The following is a 25,669-nucleotide window of genomic DNA, read 5'->3' on the forward strand; positions in this document are numbered from 1 at the left end:
TACTTTCTATATTGACAGATAAAAACATTGAAAAGGCAGATTAGTGTAAGCGGAAAAGCTAGCGGTGGCTGCTGTCCTCAATTTAACTATTCACTGTTTCTCCAACTGACGACACACGCTGAGACCGGCCTCCAGGCCTCACTGGCCAATCAGGTTACACAGCAAGGACGAGCCTTCAGGAGACTACCCCTAATTTTACTCTTATAACGCGCACACTAGCAGTCATGTGATAGTAATATAGTACAACTACAGTACAGAGCAACGAGTCAGACTGAGCGCCGTTTGGTATCGCAGCCCATCTCAAGGGCAAATACTGCAGCTAAGATATATTTTTCCTCTCATTCTGGGACATGTTAAGTCTTCGGGTTTTGAGGATATTCGATTAATAAACTAAAGGTAAGGCTGGGCATCTTGACTCATTTTCAAACGTGCTCGCATTTCCAAAGGATCCCTCTAAATGGAGAGGGGCGTGCGTCTCCCTCAGTAGCATAGCCTTCGCTGCAGCATGCTGAGCGTTGGACGAAAACATGTTTACGTTGTAGCTGTGGAGTAGCCTGCTGGATTTGCGCTTATCCACGCATTTGTCCAAGGGTGTGGGCTATAGTGGAAGTGCGTGTTCTAGCCTACACAACCACAAAGCTGGACATTCGCTTGAAATTTTAGATATTAAGATGTACACAAAAAATGTCGTTTAGTAATGGTACATTATGGCATATTAGGAACACACAAATAAAATGGACAATTGCATAAGTTGGATAGCTATTTGCCGTTCGTACAGTGTAATAAAATAATATAATTGAGTCACACGTATTAGTAGTTAACCACTCAATATGTTCTAACGAGTGAGCTACGCTACTGCAAAAATGAAAAACGCGTTTACACCGCTTCTCTTTGATTCGTGGCATGAAATAGTAACACAGGCTGGGCATTTTCCCGTTCATGGTACTGTCAACTTTTACGTTATCCACTTCATATTGAATGCCAAGTTCCATTGCATCATCCTAACTCGCTACAATGTATTTACCAAAACAGCATATTATAATATGGATAGACAGTAAGATTAATAGATTCATTTTATCGCACTGTCGCAGACGGTGTTAAATAGTATAAGTATTTATTCTCTGATATCTCTTTTATTCATAACTTGCGCGTAGGCTATTAATTACAAATCATATTTTGGTGTAATCTGTAGTGAGGGAAAGTGATTTATGCGTTATTAAAGGCCTGCGGTGCTCTAGCCTGCCGCACGCGGTGTGTTATGTTCATTATGATGACAGTTTCAGAGGCGGGTTACTATCGGTCATTTTTGGCGGTGGGGCCAGAGAAGGGGGCGCGCTGCACCGTGAACTGTCATACAATCACAGCCATTCACAACACTGAAAAACGTTTAGTTTAATGTTATTTCTGTAATTATGTGGGGAAATAACTTTTTTAATTGCAACAAAGAACCATTAGAGTGTGTGGATAAATACTAATATAGGGATTGTACGGTATGTTGTTTGTTTTTCGAGAGACGATACTGAGGCTATTTAATTCGAGCTGCAATATCTTGGATGCTATTTTTTGCAGAAATAGTTTGTGAATATGGGTTTAAAAAAATGAATAATTAATCTTAATCTTACTAATATAACAATAAGGTTGGTAACTGGCTGTGATTACTTTTTTCAATACGGTCGCCATGTGTGCTCATCGAGTAACTATTATACCATGGTTTCTAGGCAGCCGTGTGTGAGCTTGAAATTGAAACTTTCATTGCATTCCTTTTTTTTTTTTAATGCAGTAGCTAGGAGTACAATTTGGAAAGAACAGTGGGAAGAGTCTAGCCTACTTATTATTTTTAGCAGTATATGTTTCAACGCTGCCAAAAAAAATAAATGAACAGCAATAAGGTTTTCCCTGGATTGCTGTACTATTTACAGTGCTCTCCGTGACCTGTTGGTGGAGGGAAATTAATCTCATCAGAATGGAGGAATGTCATTATTTATATAACTCATGTAAGCTGTGTTAAGAATGTACTTCTCATTCTCTGTGGGGCTGCCTGTGCATGCCAAGCCACACGTGTTTTGTATATTATCAAAGTTGGCTTTGAGGAAATCATGTAAATATTAGAATATTAAATCTTTGATCCAGTTCTGCAATGATTAAATGTAATTTTATTACCAAATTGCATCATGCATAATATTGGCGTTTGCAGTTAATGAAGTCTTTCTGTTTCTACCTCTGTCTCCCTCTGTAGGTAAAGCCTAGGATACTTCACTTTTTAAATACAGCATTTGCTGTGAGATTTGACATTTGCTGGGCTCCTGTACTCATATTCTTTTCCCCTTTGGAAGCGGTGGTTTCTATTTTCCGAGGGGTGTTCCTGCAGGTTACCCTGGATTTTTGTTCTTCCACTTTCCCCGGAAGGGCAAAGACGGAGGTGATAGCATCTCAGCAAACCAGCTAACACACATTTGGTGGAAAGAGTCAGGGCAAAGCGGAGACTTTTTATTGGCTGGGCCAGGAATGGTGGATCACTTGCTAGCGAACGAGGAGACCTTCCTGCCGTATGGTGGCTCCCCACCGGCGTATCACCTGTCGGACATGGTGACTGACACGGGGAGCTACCAGGTGCTGGCCTCGCCGTTCTCCGAGGACGACGTGAGCGATGCTTCCAGCCTGCGGTCGTGCTCCAGCCCGGACTCCCAGGTGCTGAGCTCCAGCTATGGCAGCAGCTCCAGCGTGGAGAGCCAGGACAGCATCCTGGACTTCCTGCTGTCACAGACCTCGCTGGGGGGCGCGGGGGCCAGCACCCCTCTCCCCAGCTTCCTGTGGGAGTCCAGACGGGACTCCCAGGCCCTGCCAGTGAAGGAGGAGAGCTTCGATTTTCCCATCTTCTCGGCTGACCTGGAGGACCACTGCGGGCCCTTCCAGCCCACCCTGGAGGAGATCGAGGAGTTCCTGGAGGAGAACATGGAGGTGGTGGCTATGAAGCAGGAGCCTTACGAGGGGGCGGGGGTTTGCCGGGGGTCGGAGGCATCGGAAGGCGCGGCTCCGGCCCCGCTCACCGCCGCCATCGCCGCCGTCTCCAGCGCCGAGACCAAAAACTCGCCGTCCAAGGGCCCGGGCTCGAGAGCCGACGGGGTTAAAAAGGAGGCCCCCGGCAAGCCGCCTTCCACGGACGGGGGCGGGATGCCGGTCATCCTGCAGATTCAGCCTGTCCAAATCAAACAGGAGCAGAGTTCGTGTGCGGGCCCCCCGCCCCCCTCTGCGGCCTCGTCCCAGCCCGCCTCGGACATTAAAATCGCCCAGCTGCTGGTCAACATCCAGGGACAGACCTTCGCTCTCGTGCCTCAGCTCGTGCCGTCCGCCAGCGTCAACATGTCGCCCAAGTTCGTCCGCATCGCGCCCGTTCCCATCGCCGCCAAGCCCGTGGGGCTGGGAGAGGGCATGGCCGGGGGCCAGGCCATGGGGCTCCTGGTGGGAGGGCAGAAGTTCCAGAAGAATCCCGTGGCAGACCTTATCAAAATGCATAAATGCACTTTCCCCGGCTGCACCAAGATGTACACCAAGAGCAGCCACCTGAAGGCCCACCTGAGGCGACACACGGGAGAGAAGCCCTTCGCCTGCACCTGGCCCGGCTGTGGGTGGAGGTGAGTGTGTGTGTGTGTGTGTGTGTGTGAGTGTGTGTACAGCTGTGACTGTGAGTCCTCCCACAGGTGAGTTTAAATGGGCTGAAATAGTATGGCACCCAGAAGGGATGTCAACAAAACCTGAATAATTCTCCCTAGTATACCCCCCCCATTATATACAATATACACTGTTTATCCGAATTGACACTTACGCATTCAGTACTGTTTTATTTAGTGTTGGCTAGATTCTTTTTTTACTATTGTGCTTTACTGCTGCAGTGATAACTTATCTCACTGTAATTACATCCATTGCAAAACTATTGCATGCAGTTTCATAAAATAGTAAACAAAGTAATTGTTCAAAATATTCAAACAAATCTTGCCGGTGGGAATTGCTGGAGAGATGTTAAGATCAGTTATTGCCATGCTAGGGGTACGATTCTTCTGTGACTCTGTTGTAACAGTTGTTTGAGATTAGCGAGAGGACAGCTTATTCTCGTTGGGCCTTGGGCACAGTTATGGGAGCGCTCCTGAGCATAACCTGCTTAGCTGGGCTCCCTTCCTTCCCATTCCGGCACGTCAGCAGAACCTCACACAGCGTGGTCTGCAGCCCTGTGGGATATTTGACGTCAATGATAGACTGCCTTTTTAGCGTCCTGTTGTTTTAGCCTGTTTAAACTTTTATTTTTCCGTTGCTTATCCGGAGAGATTAGATACGGTGCTTTGATGTTAGGGCAGACTTTGCCTCCTCAAATATGCTGTCTATCAGTTTGATGGACTGTGTTACCAAACACACGCCACTTTCAGACGGAGAGGGGAAAAAAAAGAACATAAAACGCAAAATTCACTGGCCTGGTGGGAGATGTCCCGACTTTCCCTTTTCGTAGGAGTGATGGGTGACAGAAATGACATCTCTACAGCAAGGCTCATCTTGCAGCTCGCTGGTTGACACTGAAGACTATTAGCGCCATGGTTTGACAACTTCCTCGCTCAGAGCAGCAAATCCTGGATCAGTTTACTCAAAGCTAATCCCAAAACCAATGCTAATGCGAAAGGACCTGAAAACTGATCCCGGGTCAGCATGTGGGGGCATGTGGAGCGGGTGGGCCTGGCTGACTCTCTGTGGGTCCTAAGCTGCTGCCAGTCGGGGCCTGGGGAAGTGCTCTCAAGCTGTCTTCACACGATCAGCGTCAACCTCTTATGTTCAACGCCAAGTAAGGCGTTGATTACACTTGAGAAGAACCAAGTGCTGCCAGTTGTTGAAACTTGTCGTCATCCATCCAGGAAGCCCCCTAACAAGCCGCAACAATATGTAATAGTGGTAGGTTGCCTGCGGTTATAAAAGGCTGAATTGTGTACTCGCTTTGTGAAGCCAATAATATTGGGTTTATCCCAACATGTCGAGAAGCTAAACTGGGCTAACTCAGTTAGCCATGTAGCCTACCTGAAATGGCTCGGTCTGTGTTGCTAGGTAGCGTATGCCTGCTTCATACAGCGCTGTAATGTGACTGGGCACGCTAGAAAAGGTCAGCTTCAAACAAGGTCAAAGTTTAAACAATCTGAACCCCAATGGCGCTCAACTGAACTCCATAGGAATTGAATGGCTTGACACTGCTTTGATGCTGATCATGTGAAAACAGCTTTACAGCCACTTTACATGGCCTGTTACACACGAGGTCTTGCTTTGTCATACACACTAATGGAAATTCATAATCCCGACGGCTCCTCCCACCATAAGCAGCTAATCTGGCGTTGGAGCCCATCTCTGGTCTCAATTCAAACAAAAACTTTGACTCACAATAAAATGTAATACCCTGTAAATGCAGGTATTTCTGACATTTCTGCAGGTTATCTGTTGAGATGTTTCCGTGAAATGTAGACAGGATTTATCCGCTTTGAAGAGAATGTCATCTTTGGATTTCGGCAGGGAGTTGCAATTGTTTCCTTGGCTGTGCATTGGGGACTGGCCAAATGACTCCCCTACAGTTGTGACTCCATACACCCCCAGTGTGTCTCTTAGGCTCACTCACACCACATTGTGTTTGCAGAAATGGCACACGTGTGATCCTTCATTGTTTGCAACTTCCCAGTTTAAAGCTACACTCTCTAAAAGTCACACTTAAATTGTAATTATAGCCTTATGCTAATTGTATTATGTGTGCAACACAGTGCAGAGATGGCACCATTCTGCAAGTGAACACCCTTTAGTCTAACCAGCTCCACCAGCTTTGGAACAATGGACGAGTCCATACAATAGATTGACATATTTCTGGGAGAGCAGAGAAATTGAGCTCAGCAGGCTGCAGGTATAATGGTTTCAGTTGAGCCCTTTGCTCCTTATTCTAATCACAGTTACTGTGTGTGTGTGTGTGTGTGTGTGTGTGTGTCTGTGTGTGAGAGAGAGAGAGCGAAAGAAAGAGAGAGGGAGAGCACGATTATACAAGCTTGAGCTGTGAATAAGTGATGTAGTGTGTGATTCTGGATAAACACAAGTTCAAACGCAAGAGAGAAAGTCTGGAGTTCAAGACTGTGACCTTTGCCTCTTCTGCAGAGGGGGGGAGGGGGGTTACCGCTGTGCGACTAGCAAGGTTTTGTGAATGGAGCCATGCATTTCTATAGCCTCTGTGACCCCACAGGGCGTTCACTCCTTCTCTGCTCTACTGTATGTGGGCGGCCTCCACGAGGTCTTCCCAAGCCTCTGGTGTGAATATGTCGGCCTTGAGCCTTACAATCGGCCCGGTTATTGTTTAGGCTCATTGTCAGCGTTGCTTTTAAAAAGCGATCAGTCAACATTGTCACGCAACCTTGGCCAAGGAAGTCAAATGAGTGGGCGAGGAATGCTAAAAGACATTTGTGGCATAGAACATCATACCATACACAGCATTCTTTCTCCAGATTATGAGATTATGCATTTCAATTACTATGGCTATGTGATTTTTTTCTTGACATACGTATTGGTATTGGTATTTATTTAATAAGGTATTTATTTCATTTTTACCATCAAAGAGGGTTTTTGAAGTGCCTTGCCCTCAATAATAAAAGAAAGAGAGAGAGAGCGAGAGAGAGCAAGAGAGAGAGAGAGAGAGAGAGAGAGAGAGACTGCTTAGACAGTAGTCCTGAGCAAGTTTTGCACACAATCACACTGGAGTAAAGGGCTTTGGAGAGGTAACAAAGACTGCCTCCTGAATAGTTACCATGACCTCTCCTGTGGAACGTTTGGCCTGCTGATCCATTTCACATGAAAATGGGACAAAGTTATGTTTCCTCACTGAAAAATGTGATTTCTATCCTTGGTTGAAAATTTGAAACAAATGCGCGAAAAGGCAAATATATTATTCATTTGACTTCCATGAGAATAAATGGCTGGAATGCGGTGTGCGCGCACTCTGTTTTTAACGTGGGCTAAAGAGAATGAATCGGTGACTGACTGGGGGGGGGTTTGGTGAGTAGCATTCTCACACGAGGGGAATACTGAACAGGAAGAGACCAAAGCAGTCAAGGTGATGAAGCGGGATGTAGCCAAAGAATGTAGAGCAAGAATGCCTCTGGAAGTGCAGCACGCTGGAATTGGGTCAAAATATGTGTTTGTAAATGTAAAAAAAAAAGAAAAGAAAAATAACAGCTTCTTGTTGTTCCAGAAAACCCTATTTTTCCGTCGATAAATGTGAATGTAGCTTGGGTATGCACAGCCACATCGAAGAAGTTGGGCAGTTTCCTCAATTCTAGTGGGAAATCAGGAGCCTGCACAGCATATGATGTGGATGCAGAGCAGGGCGGATCACTTTAGCGCCGCGGCCTGTTTTAAGGAGCTTTTCTCACCATCTCGTGGCAGGACGCCATCATAACAACATCTGCGATCAGTGAACATTCGAGCCCGTAAACTCTTACCACGGCCGCTCTGTATCCGTTTACACGCTAGCCGTTTGCCAGTGTCATTTTCATCGCTTTCACGAGCATCGTTTTCGACGCACGCAACATTTCTGTGTGGTAGCGCGCTGTGCGCGTTTTCGTCGTTCGCATATTGGGCCGGACCTAGCAATGTGGCGGCTTTCCTTTATGGTGGGGTGGGGTTAATTGGAGTGTGGGTGGACGCCGTACTGGGGATAGCGCACATTAACGTTTTGCTACCGCCAATTAACTCCCAGGTGCAGGCTGCCCCAGAGGGCCAGGGCGGCGGTGCTCTGGGCGTCAGGGGACGACATGGCTGAAGGGCCTTGCTGATGGAGGTTCAGCCTGCGTGTCGCGGAGGCGGTCGGCTGAAATTGATCTCGCTCCGGAGTAGCGAACGGAACGAGTGGTTTTTCGTGCAAGCTTTTGGAGCCTCGACCACCTGCTGTCGTTTTGGGGGGCACCTTCCTGATTAAAGGGCTGTGGTGAATACCTCTGGAGCCACAGCAACATGTGGGACGGTGTTTATTCCTCCCCCCGCAGTTCTTTTCACTTTTCTGGCTCAATTAAAGAGCCCCCTCGGGCAGCGAGTTGTGTTTATCGTGCTGTCGGAGCCGGGCGGTGGTGGTGGGAAGGCACTGTTTTTGTTGTGTTTTCCTGAGTGATGGGAGAGAGAGGGCAGTAGCTTACCCGTCTCGGGTTTAACGGTGGATTTCAGTTTTGATTAAATGTGTGTGGCTCACTTGTTTAACCAGAGAAGTGTGAATAGTTTTTGTGGTGCCAAGGTTGTCACAGGTGGTTTAAGAAATACATTCTGAATGCTACTTCTGCACTTCCCTGTAGTTGATTTCATTCACTTGCATATGGGGCAGTAGTGGGGTCAAAACAGTATCACTGTGTGTGTGTGTGTGTGTGTGTGTGTGTGTGTGTGTGTGTGTGTGTGTGTGTGTGTGTGTGTATGTGTACAGCAGTTGCTATATCCTATTTGTTATCACCACAAATCCTTCAATGTGTGATAAGACCCTTTGAAGTGAAAATTGCTGTGCAGGACACATTCAGCACCATTGGCTGACCTATCTGACAGTGTTACAGTCCAGATGGGATTAAATATGACATTATACATGCTCATGATGATTTCACAACGTGAATCTGACCTGCTTCAGCTTGCCTGGGTGAAAATGCATTTGATATTAACTGTGGTAGAATCCATTGGTTGTCATGTGCGTATGTGAATTCGCTGTGTGCTAATCAGTGTTGCCTGTGTCTGTTCCAGGTTCTCGCGGTCGGATGAACTGTCCCGACACAGACGCTCTCACTCGGGAGTAAAGCCATACCAGTGTCCTGTTTGTGAGAAGAAGTTCGCCCGCAGTGATCATCTGTCCAAACACATCAAAGTCCATCGCTTTCCAAGAAGCAACCGGACAGTACGCACTACAAACTGACCTTCAGATAACAGTCCGGTGGAGTACGTCCAAGGGGAGAGAAAGTGTCTGTGTGTGTGTGTGTGTGTGTGTCCGTCCATGCGTACGTGTGCGCATGTCTGTTAAAGGTTTGTTTATGGTACTGTGATAATTTATTGTTTAAAAAATGAAAACATAAACACAAACAAAAAAGAACACTGTTACTCAAATTTTGTTCGTATGAATATTTCTTGCAGATTGTATTTCTTTCTGTTTTATTCTCATTTTTGAAGTAAAAACATCAAGCTATTTTATTCTAAATACAGTTTTTACAATTACATTGGAGTTTTTGTGGACATACCAACCTTTTTTTTCTTGATCAGTGACTAATGGGTTGATACTCCTTCTGTTGTTAAATAACAGCAAAGGAAGGTGAACCCTTTGTTCTTTTATGTTTTCACTAAATATTCACCAGTGATCTCTCTCTCCATTTACCCCTGCTATCTGTAACATGGCAATTGGCACTACTGACACTTACACAATTTTTCACAATAAGCTAAAGGGGAATTTTGGAAAATGGTCCTTGGCATTTATCGTTTATGTAATACAAAAATATGAGCCTTGATTTTTTTTTTTGAAGAGTCAAAGGCACGTGGGTCGTCATACAATTAATGTAAAAAGTGAAATGAGAAAAATAAATGCGCACATGGATGATTGTATATTTGTATGTAAACTGACTAGCCTTCTGATCAGTATTGATACATCATCTTTTTTATTGTTTGTATGATGTTTTTGTCTTTTTTTGGAAAAACCTGTTTTATTTTCTTACTATTTCTGACTCCTTTAATGTCCGTAGCTCTTGGAAGGCCATTATATTGGAAAAGCAAACCTTGTTTGGCCTTAACAGCATTTTTAAGAGGAGGGGCAATGTTAAATTTTGGCATGTATAGGAAGGAAAAAAGTATGTGTGGGGTAAATGCTGTCATTAAACATTGTAATAATGAGAGTTAAAACATACAATCACAGTTCTCTAATACTCTCTAAGTCTATGAATATTTAGTTGATACAGCTCTGGAGCTGAATGTCGTACAAAAGCTGCCTCTTGATCAAAACTTGTTACTGGAACTCCCATCAGCCTTGTATACACATGGGGATATTAGGTGCACAAGTTGAACTGGAACTGGAAACATTTGGTGCTAAACTCTTGGAACAACCTAACAGCAACCTCACAACCTGCTGGGAAATGTAGGCAAGCTCATTGTTGAGTGACAGACATGTTTGTAGTCCAGTGCTTTCCTGTATTCCATTGAACAGAATAGCAGCTTTCTATGCTGTAAATGTACTATGGCAGACGTGTGGATCTGTCATACCGCGTATAGGCCTATCAGTTCCGTGTGTGTTCTCAGAGGGACAGTACGCTGTACAGTGATGCATTCCTTCCATTCAATTTTGAATTATTTTAATGCTTGTAATAACAGGTGTTTATCACATCCTATGAATGTATGTAAATAAGCAGAAGTGTACATAACTGCATCTATATGAAAGATTATTATAAATAACATCTTAAGTCTGTGATTTGTGGAAATTTTTAGTGTAAGTTGCAAACCTGTACATAACATAACAATTCAGTATATATAAATATCTTATATTTTTTCTTTGTTCTACATAAGACACATTTACAAATAAAAACGAAAACATAAATTTGGTCATTTTTGTACCTATTTTTTTCATTTTCCTGGACAGACTATTCCAGGAAGGGAATTCATATTTACATGAAATGTGGTCCTGACCTTGAGTTCAAACTTCTCTCTTAAGCTGCCTTATTTGTTTCTATAGTGTTATGTGAGGAGAATAATAATTTTGCTTGGAGACCTAGTTATTTTTCCCTTAGTGGCTATGTGCTGTGAGCTCATTTTTCCATACAATGTAGAACAGAGATGTACTGTAAATGAGCCATTTATTTGTTCAACTAAACAGTGACTAAAATGACTAATGACTAATCATTAGTTCTATGGACCCCTCTCAGAAAACATACAATCCAAAACAGATTTGAGCATTCTTTCTGATTGGTTCAACTCTAACATTTTGGATGATTGGTCTATAAGGTATCATTCTCCACCAGTAATAAATTGAGCGCCAACAACAAGCCAGAAGAAAGTCATCTTCTCTTTCTGCCAGGGCCTGTCTTAATTTATATGCCGTTTCTGCGCTTTGTAGAGGCTGAGAGGGAAGAAGTCGGTTGGGTTGTGGTTGTCGCAGCTCAGATTTACACCCTGCCATCCTGTGTCAGCGGGGGTGGGGGGGTGGAGCAGCATTTGGGATTTAATGTGAGCCATGTGCTGAGGGCCCCTTGTGTACAGGGCCTACCTTCAGCAGGAGGGGGCCATGGCTGAAGGAGGGGGCCGTATACTTTTAAGGATTTCAGAAGCATTGGCCCCTTTCTGTGCTGTGGAGTCTTGTTGAGCTCAGCCACATCAAGAAGCATGGAAAAGGTCAAGATAGTGGGCACGCCTCAGTTCCAGGGACACAGCAGTAGTTTGAAATGGATCTTCTTTCTAGTAGTCTGATGTCAAGTAATGGAAGATAAGAATTAGTTTGAGTTGGCAGATAGGTAAATGCATGTTTTAAAGCAGGACACAGCAGTGAATAAAGCCTCGGATGTGATTTTTGTCTGCCGTCCATTTTGAAGATACGCTTGTTATGTTTCTTAGATTCTAATGGTGTTCGGCCAAATGCAAGGTTAACTGTGTGAAAGTGCCCTGCCAAAGTCAACTGCTTGGCATGTTAATGGCGGTGTATTTTAGGAAGATGGACATCCATGCAGCCGTGGAATCCAGGTAATCCCAGGTCGTTTATAAATACCTGCTGACAAGCACGGGGCTGAAGCGCCGTTGGGAAAAACATGTGCATGCACTCGTGGGCCCGCACATGTATATGTGTGCAATGCAGCGTGTGTGTGATATGTGTACATATGTGTGTGTTTATTGGTGTACCTGTATGTGTGTGTGTGTGTGTGTGTGTGTGCAATGCAGCGTGTGTGTGATATGTGTACATATGTGTGTGTTTATTGGCGTACCTGTATGTGTGTGTGTGTGTGTGTGTGTGTGTGTGTGTGCTGGCACATGTATATGTGTGCAATGCAGCGTGTGTGTGATATGTGTACATATGTGTGTGTTTATTGGTGTACCTGTATGTGTGTGTGTGTGTGTGTGTGTGTGTGTGTGTGTGTGCTGGCACATGTATATGTGTGCAATGCAGCGTGTGTGTGATATGTGTACATATGTGTGTGTTTATTGGTGTACCTGTACCTGTATGTGTGAGTGTGTGTGTGTGTGTGTGTGTGTGTGCTGGCACATGTATATGTGTGCGATGAGGCATGTGTGCTTGTATTTGTGTGAGTGTGCGGTATGTGTACAAACTATATGTGTGTGTTTATTGGTGCACCTGTATGTGTGTGTGTGTGTGTGTGTGTGTGCTTGCACATGATGGAGAGAAAGTGTGGATCTCATAGTCACTGAATTATGTGCACCACAGGAGAAGGCAATGTCCACAGGAGGAAGTTCATACTGCACCTCACTGTTTGACCTCTTTCTGTGCCGACGACTGCACACCCCTTATCCCACCATTCTGGACCTTGGGGAAACTGCCCTTCTCATTCCCACTGCTTGACTTCTCCTTTCTGAAAGAACTCACATTCCACTGGGATTACACACAATGGAAAGCAGGGCCCATATTCATAAGATATCTTGAGTAGGAAGGCTAATCGAGGATCACGTTACCCCTATCCACAACATAACTTTATCCAATATAAATCACCAGGCGAAACTGATTCTGAGTCAGTGCTCCTATGTTGAGGTGCTTTATGAATACAGGTTTGGCATGCCACTCGCATTGATTTACTTCTCTGCTTGACTTTGTTTTGTGTCCATCCATGTTCACTTTCCCTGTTAAAGTAAGTTGAAAAAGTTTAAAGCAAGTTGAGCTGGTGTATATGTTTAGGCAATATCAAATATCTGAAGGGCAGATATTTGATATTGATATTTGATATTCTGTTACCAGAAGCATGAGAATACCTATTACATACTAGTGTTGCACTATACAGCTGTGCAAATCCAAATGTACTGGAAGAATAATTTCAGATTTTGTGAAAACACACAAATCTAAATAACTGAAATCTCTGCTCTTATTTGCCTTATGTGCTATGTCAGCTAATGCTGAAGCCAGCTGACATTTTGCTATTTTACAGAGGGATCACAGTATTAAATATTAACCTGAAGCACTTTTCTTTTACCTTTTTCATGACTGCCCTGGAACTCCATGTTAACATTTAATTGGATTCCTGGCTGGTTGTCCTGGCAACCCTGGAACCCTGGAACCCTTTGATCCTTAGTTGTAAAAAAAAAGAAAGAAAAAAAAAAAAAAGCTCCTCACTGGTCTGTCTAACCAGCAGAGAGTGACCCTGAGACAGCTATTGAGAGAGACAGGGCAAGAGCATGGCAGCAATCACCCCAGGACGTTCTGTACTGCGTGTCTATGAGATAGAAAAATAACAGTAACAAACAGCATGCTGGCCTGTTGTGTGTAACCAGTTCTGGGGATCAGATTAGAGCAGGTACAAATGCATTGCACCGGTTTTGCTGGTTTTGCATTTTGTTTCATTAATGATGTTCTTCTGTTATCATTCCCCATTCAGCCCTCAAGCAATTGGCATTTTGTTGAAGGTCAATTCATGGACATTCCTGATATACTTTTTCTCTCTCATTGTAACCCCTAATTTTCTCTCTGGAACCTTCCGCACTGAAGCACGTGGGGTTCCTCTTTGACCTTCTCTCTACAAATGTCACCGCTGGCTCACTCTGATCTGACATGATTTCAGCAAAAATAGTCCCTGGGTTACAGCATACACACCACCACAGTAGTGTTTCTCCTCTTTGAATATGCTGGCCTTTTTCTTTCTCCTGCACAGTTTGTCTTTTTCAGAAAAGTGACAAGTTCAGGAAATGAGGATCAAATGACCCCTTCGATCAATTAATCAATTAAAGAAATATGATTTGACTGATTTATCTGGGGTTCCCTTCTCAATGTGTTCTTCCTGGCTAGCTTCAGAAACTCTGTACCCTCACTCTAGAGTGCCGGTCTCTTTCCATGCTCTGCTTATTCCTTCCTGGCCAGGCCTGCTCTTCCTCTCTGCTCTGCTGCCTGGAGGATCCCATTGGGGAGTTGTCCATTCAGCCCTGCAGCCGGGCAATGCTTACCTCTTCGACCTTGGACGGAGGCAACGAGGTAAAGGCAGTCAGTGAAATAGAAGACACATCAATATGCTAGAAGAAGGTGCATAAAAAACAAATGCAGTGAAAAGTGCAAAGGAGTTAATGAGTTGAAATACTGACGCTATTCCCTTGTCCGACAGATGAAAACTCTCCTGGACCACAGTGTGCAGGGAGGTCAGTAGCTATGTTATTGTGCCTCCCTCTTCTCCTACCTACATTGTAAAGTGATCTTGTGAAATAAGCCCTTTTGGCCTATCAAAATTAATTACAGGATATCCTAAGTTTAAATTGTTTTCATTATTTATTTTGGACCTGGTTTCAGAAAGCCTGAGATACAAGCTTAAATTTGTCCTTTCTCATCAGCTGAAACTGCCTTCAATGATGATAATTTTATTGCTTCTCTGAAGTCTCTGCAAGTCATTTTTAACAATCATAATTTTAATTTTAATTATTGAGAGTTCCGTGCCACGTTTCCCAACAACATCTGCAAGCCATTGCACACAGGCAAAGTTTGTCTATTTAAAGCCTCTTTGTTTGAGCTGACCTGTAGGCAGTGATGTGAACCAGCTTTTCCTGCTGCGGTGGTCTGATTGTGTCATGGGACTGCTTGATGAGCTGTTTCTGTGGCAAGATTTAGCTGATTGCAAACCTTTTATTTCTGTCTCCGTTGTGTATTGCATGCAACAGCTCCCTGAAGTCCCCGTGTTACCTCTTTCCTTAAGTGACACAGCACCAGACAAGGTCAAACAAGAGGACTGCTAGAAGATAGAAGATGATGCACAGATCACCTCATATGGATGTAAATAACCTCAAATTAAAGCTGACAGTCTGCATCTTAACCTCATATACGGTGTTTTATTTCAAATCCAATATGCTGGAGTACAGAGCCAAAACGGCAAACATTGTGTCACTGACCCAATGCAGCTAATTGTAGGAAGCTAATGTAATTTATTTCAGTTGTTAAATTGAACATAGCTGTCTGTAGTAACTCAGTTAACTTCAATTAGGTAATCAGTGCCTAGTGTTTAACTTCTGCAGAGGCATACAGTAGCACACATCGATGTGCATCAGTCCTTTCAGTTGCTAGTGCTGTCTTGAAAGAAAGGCTGTCCAACCTCTTCTTACAGATTATTTGCATTATATAACTCTTTTCTTTATAGACCACGTGTCTAACCCCGATTCCTTTGTGCTCCATGTCTCGTTCCAGAAGGCCCAACCACCACAGGTGTAACCTGGCTAACCTGGCTAACCCTGTCCTCCTCTAAGGAACTCTCAGTGGCGGGTGGAACTGTAGGCCGCGGCCCAGAAAGCCGATTCATCACTGCTTGCACCAAAATGAATTCTCCACTTCCAGGTAACACCCCCCCCCCCCCCCCCCCAGCTGCACTGTCTGCAGACTGCTCCTTCTCACACCGGCTGAGGCGGGGGCATTTGTTTGCTTACTTCTCTGTCCTGCTGAACTGGATTCTGTGTGTACACTCTCATTTTTGCTTTCATGTTTTCCTCAAAGCAATCACAGTTGGTTAGCTAGATGATCGTCTGTTAGGAGTAGTCTTTTCCATGCAGATTGCTCTCATCGGAGTAGTTCAAGAGGCCGCTGGGCCAGAGTTAATTTACGTTTGATGTGAGACGGCCATCCACAAATATGCTGCATATGCAGGTTTGAAAATGCACTCACAAATGCTGGTTTTAGAAGGTAAAAAATCTCTGAAATGAACTAACCTGTGGAAATTTCTTAATGTTCTGAGCCCGGGCTTTTTCCATCACGGTTCTGAAGAAACCCCTCTAACATGATGGGAATGATCATGGTACTGAAGAAACTCCTCTAAAGTGTTGGGAATGATGAAAAACCTTGGGGATGGGGTCTCAGAGAGGAAAGTGAGCAGGAAATAGAATTATATGAATCTTTTTTTTTATATAGACACTGATTGCAAAATGGTTGGGTCTGGCCTTCTGGTGTGATGCTGTCCAACAGTGTGAAATTGGTTAGGACCAAAAATCGTGACCTTGCCCCCTAACATGACTCGACAGTGACATAACTCAGCAGACAACAGACTACATCAGACTACATCTCTACTGAGCCACATTGGCCTGCAACTCTGTTCTAGTTATTTAAGAGTTAAGAGATTATTGATCCTCCGCCCTCTCAAAAGGAGAGAAGAGAGAAGAAGGGCCCGCCGGCACGGGGGTCTCTCTCTCCCTATCTCTTATTTGTTAGACCGCCCTCACTCCCATGCCCCGCCTAGTTTGTCTCATTCCCCTGTGTATTTATACCTGTCCTTTTCAGTTGCACGCTGCTAGTTCATCTTGTCCTGTTTTCTTGTCTGAGCCCTTGATTCCTTCCCCCAGTTCTAGCCTCCTTGTTTCCTTGCCCTTGCCCTTGCCCTTGCCCTTGCCCTTGCCCTTGCCCTTGCCTATCTGGATTTCCGGTTCTGACCCCTGCCTGCTTCCCTGGACTCTTCTTTGCTTTGTGGATATTTGTACCTCTGCTTTGTTGGACTGACCCCCTGGTTTTTGACCCTGGCCTGTTTTTTGACTCCGCTCTGTTTTGGAATTAAACCTGCCATTTTTCTGCACCCCTGTCTGCTTTTGGTTACTCTGTTCCCCGCGGCATAACACATGGGGCAGCACAGATGATGCAGTGGCACTGCCGCCTCACAGCAAGGAGGTCCTGGGTTCGAATCCCCGTCGGCCGGGGGCCTCTCTGTGTGGAGTTTGCATGTTCTCCCCGTGTCTGTGTGGGTTTCCTCCGGGTACTCCGGTTTCCTCCCACAGTCCAAAGACATGCAGGTTAGGCTGATTGGAGAGTCTAAATTGCCCGTAGGTATAAGTGTGTGAGTGAATGGTGTGTGTGCCCTGCGATGGACTGGCGACCTGTCCGGGGTGTATTCGCCCAATGTATGCTGGGATAGGCTCCAGCCCCCCGCAACCCTATTCAGGATAAGGGGGTTAGGATAATGAATAATTATGAATAATGCGATTATTAATCTCTTATGAAGCATTTTTTGTTTATTTATGCAATGACCATTGTACTAGAAAATACCAAATGAAAGAATTAAGTCTCAGGCTCATATTTTGTATTAATTACATCTTCATATCTTATTTCAGTAAAAGTTATATACAGTTAAGTAGAGGGTGTGCATTTGCCCCATTAGTGGGGCACACATTAGATTTGTCAAAGAATAAGAACAGAACCACAAGTAAATATATATTTTTTTTTAATGTAAAATTAAAAAACAAAAATAACCCCTGAAGGATCAGCGGGGATGGACCTGGGGGGTGCCTCGCCCCCAGGCAAAATTGCTGATACCCCCTGTTAGTGTCAGCTGCGAGGCTCTTGGACCGTCAATAATCTCCATGGCAAACAACTGCAGAACATCAACCTTTACCCCCCATCCCCAAATATCAATAATCTCTATGACGAATGACTGCAGAACATGAGCACCCCCCTCAACCATCTCTGAAAGGATCGACACCAGAACACTGTGGCATGTGGGAGATGTAGTCAACTGTATATCTGACTAATCTAACTGACTGAGTCAGATTCACAGGTCTGGCACATATAAATTGCCTTATAGTCAGACTCAGCTAAAAATCTGTCCTGTGTCATCCAGGGATATGTCTGCTGCTCTAAACGGTTTATATGCTGTGTCATAATCCATTTACAATAACATTTGTTCTATTATATGAAACCAAGTTGCTGACTACACAATATCACAATGGTTTTTGAGCAAGTTATATGTGCCAAGTTATAGCGGCATATTGATAACTTGCCCAAACTGACATGTGCTAATGTTGGCTATATCTCAAGGTCAGCTTGACATAGGACCGCAGCTAAAGTATGAAAAACAGCTGTATTAAATGTGAAGTGCCATTTTTTTTTTACTTTTGAAGGTGAAAAGAAAACTGTCCTCACCCCAGATTAGTGTGACTCTGACCACATGTAAACAGGAAGTTGACCTCAGAACATGAAGTCACACAAAATAACTATTCAATTTTTGAGGTAGTGCCTCTCGTGTTGAAGGAATCTACGGTGTGACAACTCTCCCCTACACTTTACTAGTGTTGAAGGTCTTCTACTGTAGGACAGACCGGGGGGTGGCAGGGGGGTTTACTATGGTGGGGCCATGCTTTCAGATATGGCCAAAGGGATCAGACCATCCTCGTTAAGCAACACACAGCCTTCTGTGGCCCAATCTGAAGCAGATTACGCAAGATTGCACAAATTTGTCAATGCAGACTCAATTTTGTCCACTGCGAAATATTAGGATGCAGCATCAGATGTCTGGCAGTGTGTGTTTCAGTGCATGTGCCCTGAAAGGGAACGCTTTAGCCAGTATTCAATAACATTTATTCATCTTTCATACACTGTTGTACCATGATTGATGTGGTGTCTCAGTTTGATAGATATGTGCCTGGCTTTCTATTATCATAATAAAACCTGCAAAAAACATGTTTATTAATTTATGAGCTCTGTGGGTTGAAAGTGTGATACAGCATGTCTGTGAAATGTAACTGAATTAAATCTGCAGTGTTGAAGAAAAAATGTTAGCAAGAATATGTCAGATTTTATGTGAATAAAAGTAAGAAAGGAACAGACAAAAAATCACACATTGTTCTGATAGGCATGCCTTTGTTTCATATTTGGATTTCTATATATACCCTGAAGCATGTACTAATTGTGTCTTTTGTTATACTTTAAGGAGTAGCTCTGCCATAAGAAAAATGTTAAATATTTCCATATGAGTGAAATGCATCCTAGAACCAAAGAGTTTGAACCATGGATAAATCAATGAGAGCTGAGAACCGTGCCCTGCACAGAGACCAAGATAATTACACCTGTAATTTATAATCCGCTATTGTAGTTAATGACCAACAGTTTATCTTTCCTCTGAGTAAATGTATTGGTATAAAAGAGCATATCTTCCCATGTTGAGTATAGATATCCTGTACTGTTTATTTTATACAGCTTTCTTTGCTCCTCTTGAATCATTTTTGAAGCCGCTGTTCTTAACAGCAATGTAATAACATGGATAAAATGTCAACTTTATATAAAGCGATTCGACTGTTGGCTGGCGAGAGGCGTGATGCAACATGCAATGCCTAACCGCCTCCGACCTCCGTGTCGCTAACCCCCATGCTAAGCGCTGTCGTCAGAGTGCTTCACCTACAGTCAATATTTGCGGAGAGAAATGCAGGCGCAGTTTGTCCTGACGGTGACATAAATGTTTTCAAAAAGCGTTCGTCAAACTCGCTCGTCAAACGTCTTTGAAAACGGTCATCACAAAACCCCCCCAAATCTTGTGCTGATCTGTTGAACTTGCCGTGGTCTTGGTGAACTATACACAACTATCCGAGCGATCCGCCTCCGTGTTATTTAATCATCTGCGCTGTCGGCTCCAGCGTGTGTATTTGTTTCTCAGCCGGTGTCTGGCATCAGCGTGAATCTCTAGTTTCTGGCTTCTTCTTGTGATTCAGCATCGGCCCGGCCAACATTAATAAACATTGTTTAAGCGAAGCACCGGGTTTGGCCGGAGCACCTTAATGTGTGTGCGCTCGCTTGTTTTTTCAGCTGCATTTTTGCATTTTTCTTTTGTTCACTATGAGACATTCTGGACAAAGGCTCCAGTGGAGTAAATAAATAACGATGGCCGGATCTCCTGCCTGTCCCACTTTCAGGAATCCTCTTTATAGGTCTCAGTTGTGTTTTCTCGTCTCTCGGGCACATTCAGTGGTGAAGTTGTGGTGTTCTGCCAGATTGTTAAATACATTCTGCATGGCTCTGAGCTACCAGGCCTGGACTACGTATAGTCAAGCTAATTGCATGGTACCAAAATGGCCATATATCCTTGACAAAAAAGCTAGCCTCAAGTATGAGAGAAATGCTACTAACCCCCCGAAACCTGGAGCCTCTTTTCTTTGTGCATTGGCATGCTGCGTTTGCAGTGGTCACGCTAGCCCATAGAATGCTGCATCTTTGGAATTCAGAACACTTCAGAATTTGCATTTTTGACTGATCCACTTGTGCGCTAGATAGAAATAACTACTTATGCCATAATATGCCAACTCACAATAACACAATAAATGGATGTCATTCATAATTTCATTATGACCCTTCCAACAGAAGTGGAATGAAATAGCGGGATGCGCAGGAATAAGAGAATTCTTCCTGTCCAGCTTTGGATTAAAGCCTGAATATGCAAACAAGTTTTTTGTCTGCTCCAGGTCCACCTTTTCCATGAATCGGTGTACTTTGGAAGTATTTCTTGGATAAAATTGTTTAAGCTAATATCTAGTTTCACGGCTTTTGAGAGACCTAGCTACAGCATGACTTCTTGTTTTGGACTTTTCAATTCAAATTGAAAGTGTTTTTTCTTTGAATCTTGCATAGCTACCAATGGCCGTGTAAATGATCAATGAACACTAATGTCAGACAACGAAAGGTCATTTGGCTCAAAGGTCATAGGTGCTCATGTAATTGTTTTGTTGTAGTTCAAATCTGGGTCATCATCCTTTGTAATCTTGAAAAAAAGTCCTCAATGTGACCACTACTTTCAAGCCACTATAGAATGAGTTTTTAATTAATCTTTGAGTTACCCGCTTCTTTCTACCCATTTGACTTGCTACAGTTACACACTCAATTATGCAAATGCAGTTTTATTGCAGAGAAGGCGTCATATCCCATTTGAACCACAGTAACTTTATTCACTTGTTTTATGTACTACTTTTAAGTACATCATTAAGTACAAGTACATCAGGAGTTCACTATATATTCCATGGAAACATATTCTTTGTTATTCTCACAAATCTCGACTTCACTCGTATTTTCTTAATTTTACCTTGACCGTTATTTAAATGGTATTTTATATAAATGCTCTGGTGATAAGCATAGTATTTCTTGCGAGAGTGTGTGAGCGATGTCCTTCATGGGTGTTCGGCATCCCCTATGGAAATTGTCATGCACCCCCTCTCCCTCTCCCTCTCCCTCGCTGCACATGTGACCCACATACAGTGCCACGGCACGCTGTGCGGACTGCAGGAGGAAACGCAGCCAGGGAAGGTGGAGGCTTTCTCGTGTTACCGTGGGAGATTGTATCTTTGGAGCTGCATTCTGTTGGTCTAAAAGTGTGCGATTACAGAGGCGGTGGTTTAGGGCCGGTCAGTGCCTGATCCACATGATCTCTCTCGATTCGCTCACAGCTCAGAACAAAGTATTTGATCCTGGGATTTCTGCCAATGAGGGGAAATTATTCTGGGGCAAATTAAATGTAATTTGCTATAGGATTTGGTGTGTGTATGTCTGTGGGTCATTGCCACTGTTGGTGCTGTGTTTTCTATACTTTTGGCGATGTGTTTTTATTTGAAGGAAGCGTGGCTTGACCCATCTCTTGGACTGCTTTCTTTAGCTCATTGATCACAGCTCTGAAGAATTCCTAAGGCATTGTGTAATGGTGAAGGGGTAAAGCCATTTCACACTGCATTCCTCGCTGTGTGTCACTTCAAAAACTGCCAGGTTAACAATGATGAAGGCAACAATATTGTTATAATAGCTTCAAACAGACATTTCCTGTCAATATTAAATGATATTTAATTACAGTGACATTTCATTTCACTGACGGGCCAAAAATATGTTGATGAGCCCAGTTTAATAATGGTTCTAATCGTCTTATGTAACAACAAAAATATTCTACATAATGAAAGGCTTAAAGGCACATCATAAATAACAATCATAATTATGTCAATACAATTGTATAACTTTTGTAGTCATTTAGCATGTAAAAGAAACCTGCCATTTGGTCTGAGAAAACAGATGTTTGTGCCCCCCCCCCCCTCTCCCAGGGCGAAATAATGTAAATTGTAGCATGTTAACAGCCTGGAAGAGAATGAGACATTGTATCCATTGACAATTTGCAACACAGCCAGTTGTATCATTACTGTCCTGTGTTCTTTTATGTTGATATTTTCATCAACACAGAGATTTGTCAGCTGTACTGTAAATGATGCATGTTTTAATAGACATGAAGTAAAAGTACATGAAGACGGTCATCGACAGGTCTGCATAACATTGGCAGTCTGCCATTAAAGTTTGGCCATCCTGCTCAACAAAAACTAGTCGAAATATTTGTGAGGGAGGATAAATTCCTAGACTGATGTTTGAGGTTGCAGTTAAATGAATTATATTACATGGCTTCATTACACCTTATACAGCTGGATGTGCTCATATATTGACAATTAAAATAAAATAAAGTTTACAGTGTCTCTTACATCTCCAGCAAATGGTTCTCTGTATGACTGTGCCATTTGTGCAATCACTGCTGACAAGTTTATGCAATCTCATGTAGAGTACACTGTGACAGTTACGAGTCTGTTATAGTATGCATGTGAAGGTGCACCTCGTGTTCTGTGTAGTCACAGTGCGGTTCTCTGAAAAAGGCCTGTTTTCAAGTTTTGGTCTGAGCAGTTTTTTCCCTTGTAAGTGCGTATGGCCCCCAGGGGCTTTTCTGTGGAATCTGGCTTGTTTCAAACGCTGGATGCCTGAGCCATGCAGCAGATCCACAGAGCAGCGCACAGCGGGAGCCGAAACTCCTGTGGAAAATTACTCTCAATTATATAACGTGTTGTGCGCTTTTTAGCAACGCGGAGCGTCAACAAACAGGCAGGGCATTTAGAGACTGTCCTGGGGATTATTTCCTCAGGAAAGGCCATGCTAGCTTCCACTCTTTAAACCTTTTCGCCGTTTATGATGTGTCATAACTGCATCTACCACCTCCGAACGTCTGCGGTGTCTATTTCTCTTTTTATACTCCTGGAATGCCGTGGCTATACTCAGCGTTTCTATTTTTGCCGATTTACAGAGGCACAGCTTTGCTGTGCCCAATTATGTGAATACATTTTGGATAGGTTTTTAGAACATTTCTATCAGTATAGCCTTTGTAGTAAATATTTCTACACCAAGGGAAATAGTTTTACAATGACACTAGTTTCTCTGTGGGTAAAGCATTGTTCTTGTCTCTGTCACACTGCTAGTGCTATTCTATTGCAAATACACTCAGTGCGCACTTTATTCAGTAAACCTGTACACCAGCTTGGTAATGCAAGTATTTAATCATGTGGCCAGGATGTTCAGCTCTTCTTCAGACCAAATGCCAGAATGGGGAAGAAATGTGATCGAAGTGACTTTGACCGTTGAATGATTATTGGTGTCAGACAGGGTGGTTTGAGTTTCTCAGAAACTGCTGGGATCTACAGTCCATATAGTTTCCAGAGAATGGTGTGAAAAACCAAAAACAGTGAGCAGCAGTGGCAAAAATGCCTTGTTAATGAGAGAGGTCAGAGGAGAAGGGCCAGTAAAAAGCTGACAGGAAAGTGACAGTCATGCAAATAACCACACATTACAACAGTGGTATGTAGCAGAGCATCTCTGAACACACAATGCGTCAAACCTCGATCCAAAGTGGATAGGCTACAGCAGCAGAAGACCAATAAAGTAAAAAAAAATAGGTCAAATAAATACCTAATAAAGTGGTCACTGAGTGTATATGACAGTAGGTAACATCATCCCTTTCACACTCTTGGCAATCTTCCTTGCTGGATCCCCAGTTCTTTTGGTGCAGTAGTATGGGTTTCTCTTAAGCATACAGTGGGAATGCTGGTGCCAGCCTGGCTCAAGGCAACACTGACTTGTAGAGAAAAGTAGGCATTCAGCATTGAATGAATGGCTCTTTTCATATCACCTATTCTACACCATGCCCCCCTCTGCCAGTCCCAGTAATGGTAAAGGAGGGCAGAATGGCTGTTTCAGGCTGTCCCCTGCACAGTCTCTCCCCTCCCACGGCTGCTGTCAGCCCAGCTTGTTCTGCGGTCTGGGCCCTTCTGTCATTTCAGTTGCGACAGGATTGAGCATAAAACTGGAAAATGGATACACTCGGGGTGACTCTCCAAGAATCGCGTCGCGCTATGAAGGATTTGGCATTATCCTGTTAGGCAGGAATTTGAGACTTGTTTTGAAAACTACCCAAAGCTTTAACCTTGCCCTACAAAGCTTAATGTGGATGATAGGGCAGGGAGGGCAGCCTCTCTGAAACCGACACTATTTAACGGGCAAGCTCTGCTGAGTCCGACTGACTCACTTCCCCACAGCTAACGTCTTCAGACGGGGTACGCTGCAGCTGACCAGCGCCATGGCTGCCGCACTCTCAGGCCTGCTGGCTTGGAGCGCCGGCCAGCCCGCGGTGACAGCAGAAGACAGCGGGCCGAGGCACAGCTGCAGAAAGAGGTCGCGTTCAGGCCAGGGACAATGGCTGATTGTTTTTGCCACAGCACTGCTTCCAGCAGAGGTTCTTCAGCTGGCCGGATCTTCTGTTTCTGTCTTCATTAGCATGCGGTACCCCTTCATCGTGCAGAGGCACTAATGAGTCCTCGTGGGACTCTGGAGCGCGCGCCATGCCGCGTCGGTCACGTCGCCGTGTGCAGAAGCCCAGGCGTGCGGTGAACGCGGGTCCCCGAGTCACAGGCAGGGGGGCCCCGGGGCCGCACATCGTCTTCACAAAATGCGTCTGTCATAACCTGCCTGTGAGTTACTGCGGAGGTGAACTTTGCAGCCGGCCATATTAGTAAATAAGACCAACATTCATCCGGCCGTAATTGCTTGAGAGGCAAGGCAAGATTACAGTGCGTGGTCAGAGAAGTGCTACACTGAATTAGTTAAGAGGAAGAAACATTTCGATTGCAAAGTAATTCATTGATTTTAGGAGATGGAAAAGACAGAAGTTTGTTTGTAGGCCTAAAACAGAATGTGTAACACAGTCTGCTCGTACATGAACACAATAAGGGGTTTCAAATTCAGTTCAGTTTGAAACTGAGCAGCTTACACCTTTTGCATTTAATTTACGAATAAACTACAATCACCAATGTATTGTCTCTCTGATTAGTGTTCAAGTGTGGGGAACAACTGGTGGAGAATAAATATTTCTAAATCACATAATAACACATTTTTCTTTTCTTTTTTTTGAGGTGAAACCACAAATCAGTAATATATATATATATATATTTATATATATATATATATATATATATATATATAATATCAGTAAACCATCCATACTGTATAATGATTTAATTATGTCTGTGTGGCACAATAGCATAGACAAAATTAAAACTTAATCAGACTCAGTTTTGAATTGACCTGGATATTCCATCTGTCTCGACTCCCTCCCCATCTGCACAACCGTCTGAAGATGAACATATAGGAGCCTTGGTTACAGACCTTTTCTTATCACAAGATAATCCGAGTGGATCCATAGATCAGGAATCAGGAAGCTTTGACAGCTTTTGTGTGTGTGCACAGCTGAAACATTCAGTGTGTGTGTGAGAGGTAAGCAAACAACGGGAAATTTTCACTCTTCTTACTCTAGACTGGAGATGGTAACGGGGGTTGTGGAGTGACCCCAAAAGAAAATGTCTGGTGCAAAAGATATACAGAAAAAGCTCTCTGAGGTCT

The 25,669-nt window shown here is 43.8% G+C and overlaps 1 protein-coding gene across 2 annotated transcripts; it reads left to right on the top strand.

Moving 5' to 3' along the window:
* The first annotated feature begins 252 nt into the window (after window positions 1-252).
* On the top strand, window positions 253-10,600 carry LOC133109308 (Krueppel-like factor 15). Of its 2 annotated transcripts, none has more exons than XM_061218583.1 (3): window positions 253-396; window positions 2,237-3,632; window positions 8,773-10,600. In XM_061218583.1, exons 2-3 carry the CDS (start codon window positions 2,506-2,508, stop codon window positions 8,939-8,941), a joined length of 1,296 nt encoding a protein of 431 aa, XP_061074567.1. In that variant the 5' UTR covers window positions 253-396; window positions 2,237-2,505; the 3' UTR covers window positions 8,942-10,600. The 2 variants fall into 2 exon arrangements, with proteins under 2 accessions (XP_061074567.1, XP_061074568.1); XM_061218584.1 differs by having other exon boundaries at window positions 2,334-3,632.
* The last annotated feature ends 15,069 nt before the right edge of the window (window positions 10,601-25,669 follow it).

This window comes from Conger conger, chromosome 14 (genome assembly GCF_963514075.1).
Source record: "Conger conger chromosome 14, fConCon1.1, whole genome shotgun sequence".
NCBI lineage: Eukaryota > Metazoa > Chordata > Actinopteri > Anguilliformes > Congridae > Conger > Conger conger.

Excerpts from the sequence above, each read along its gene's own strand:
- LOC133109308 (XM_061218583.1), top strand. The coding sequence starts at position 2,506 with ATGGTGGATCACTTGCTAGCGAACGAGGAGACCTTCCTGCCGTATGGT. Across the intron at positions 3,633-8,772 it reads TGGCCCGGCTGTGGGTGGAG|GTTCTCGCGGTCGGATGAAC; the intron begins GTGAGTGTGTGT and ends TGTCTGTTCCAG.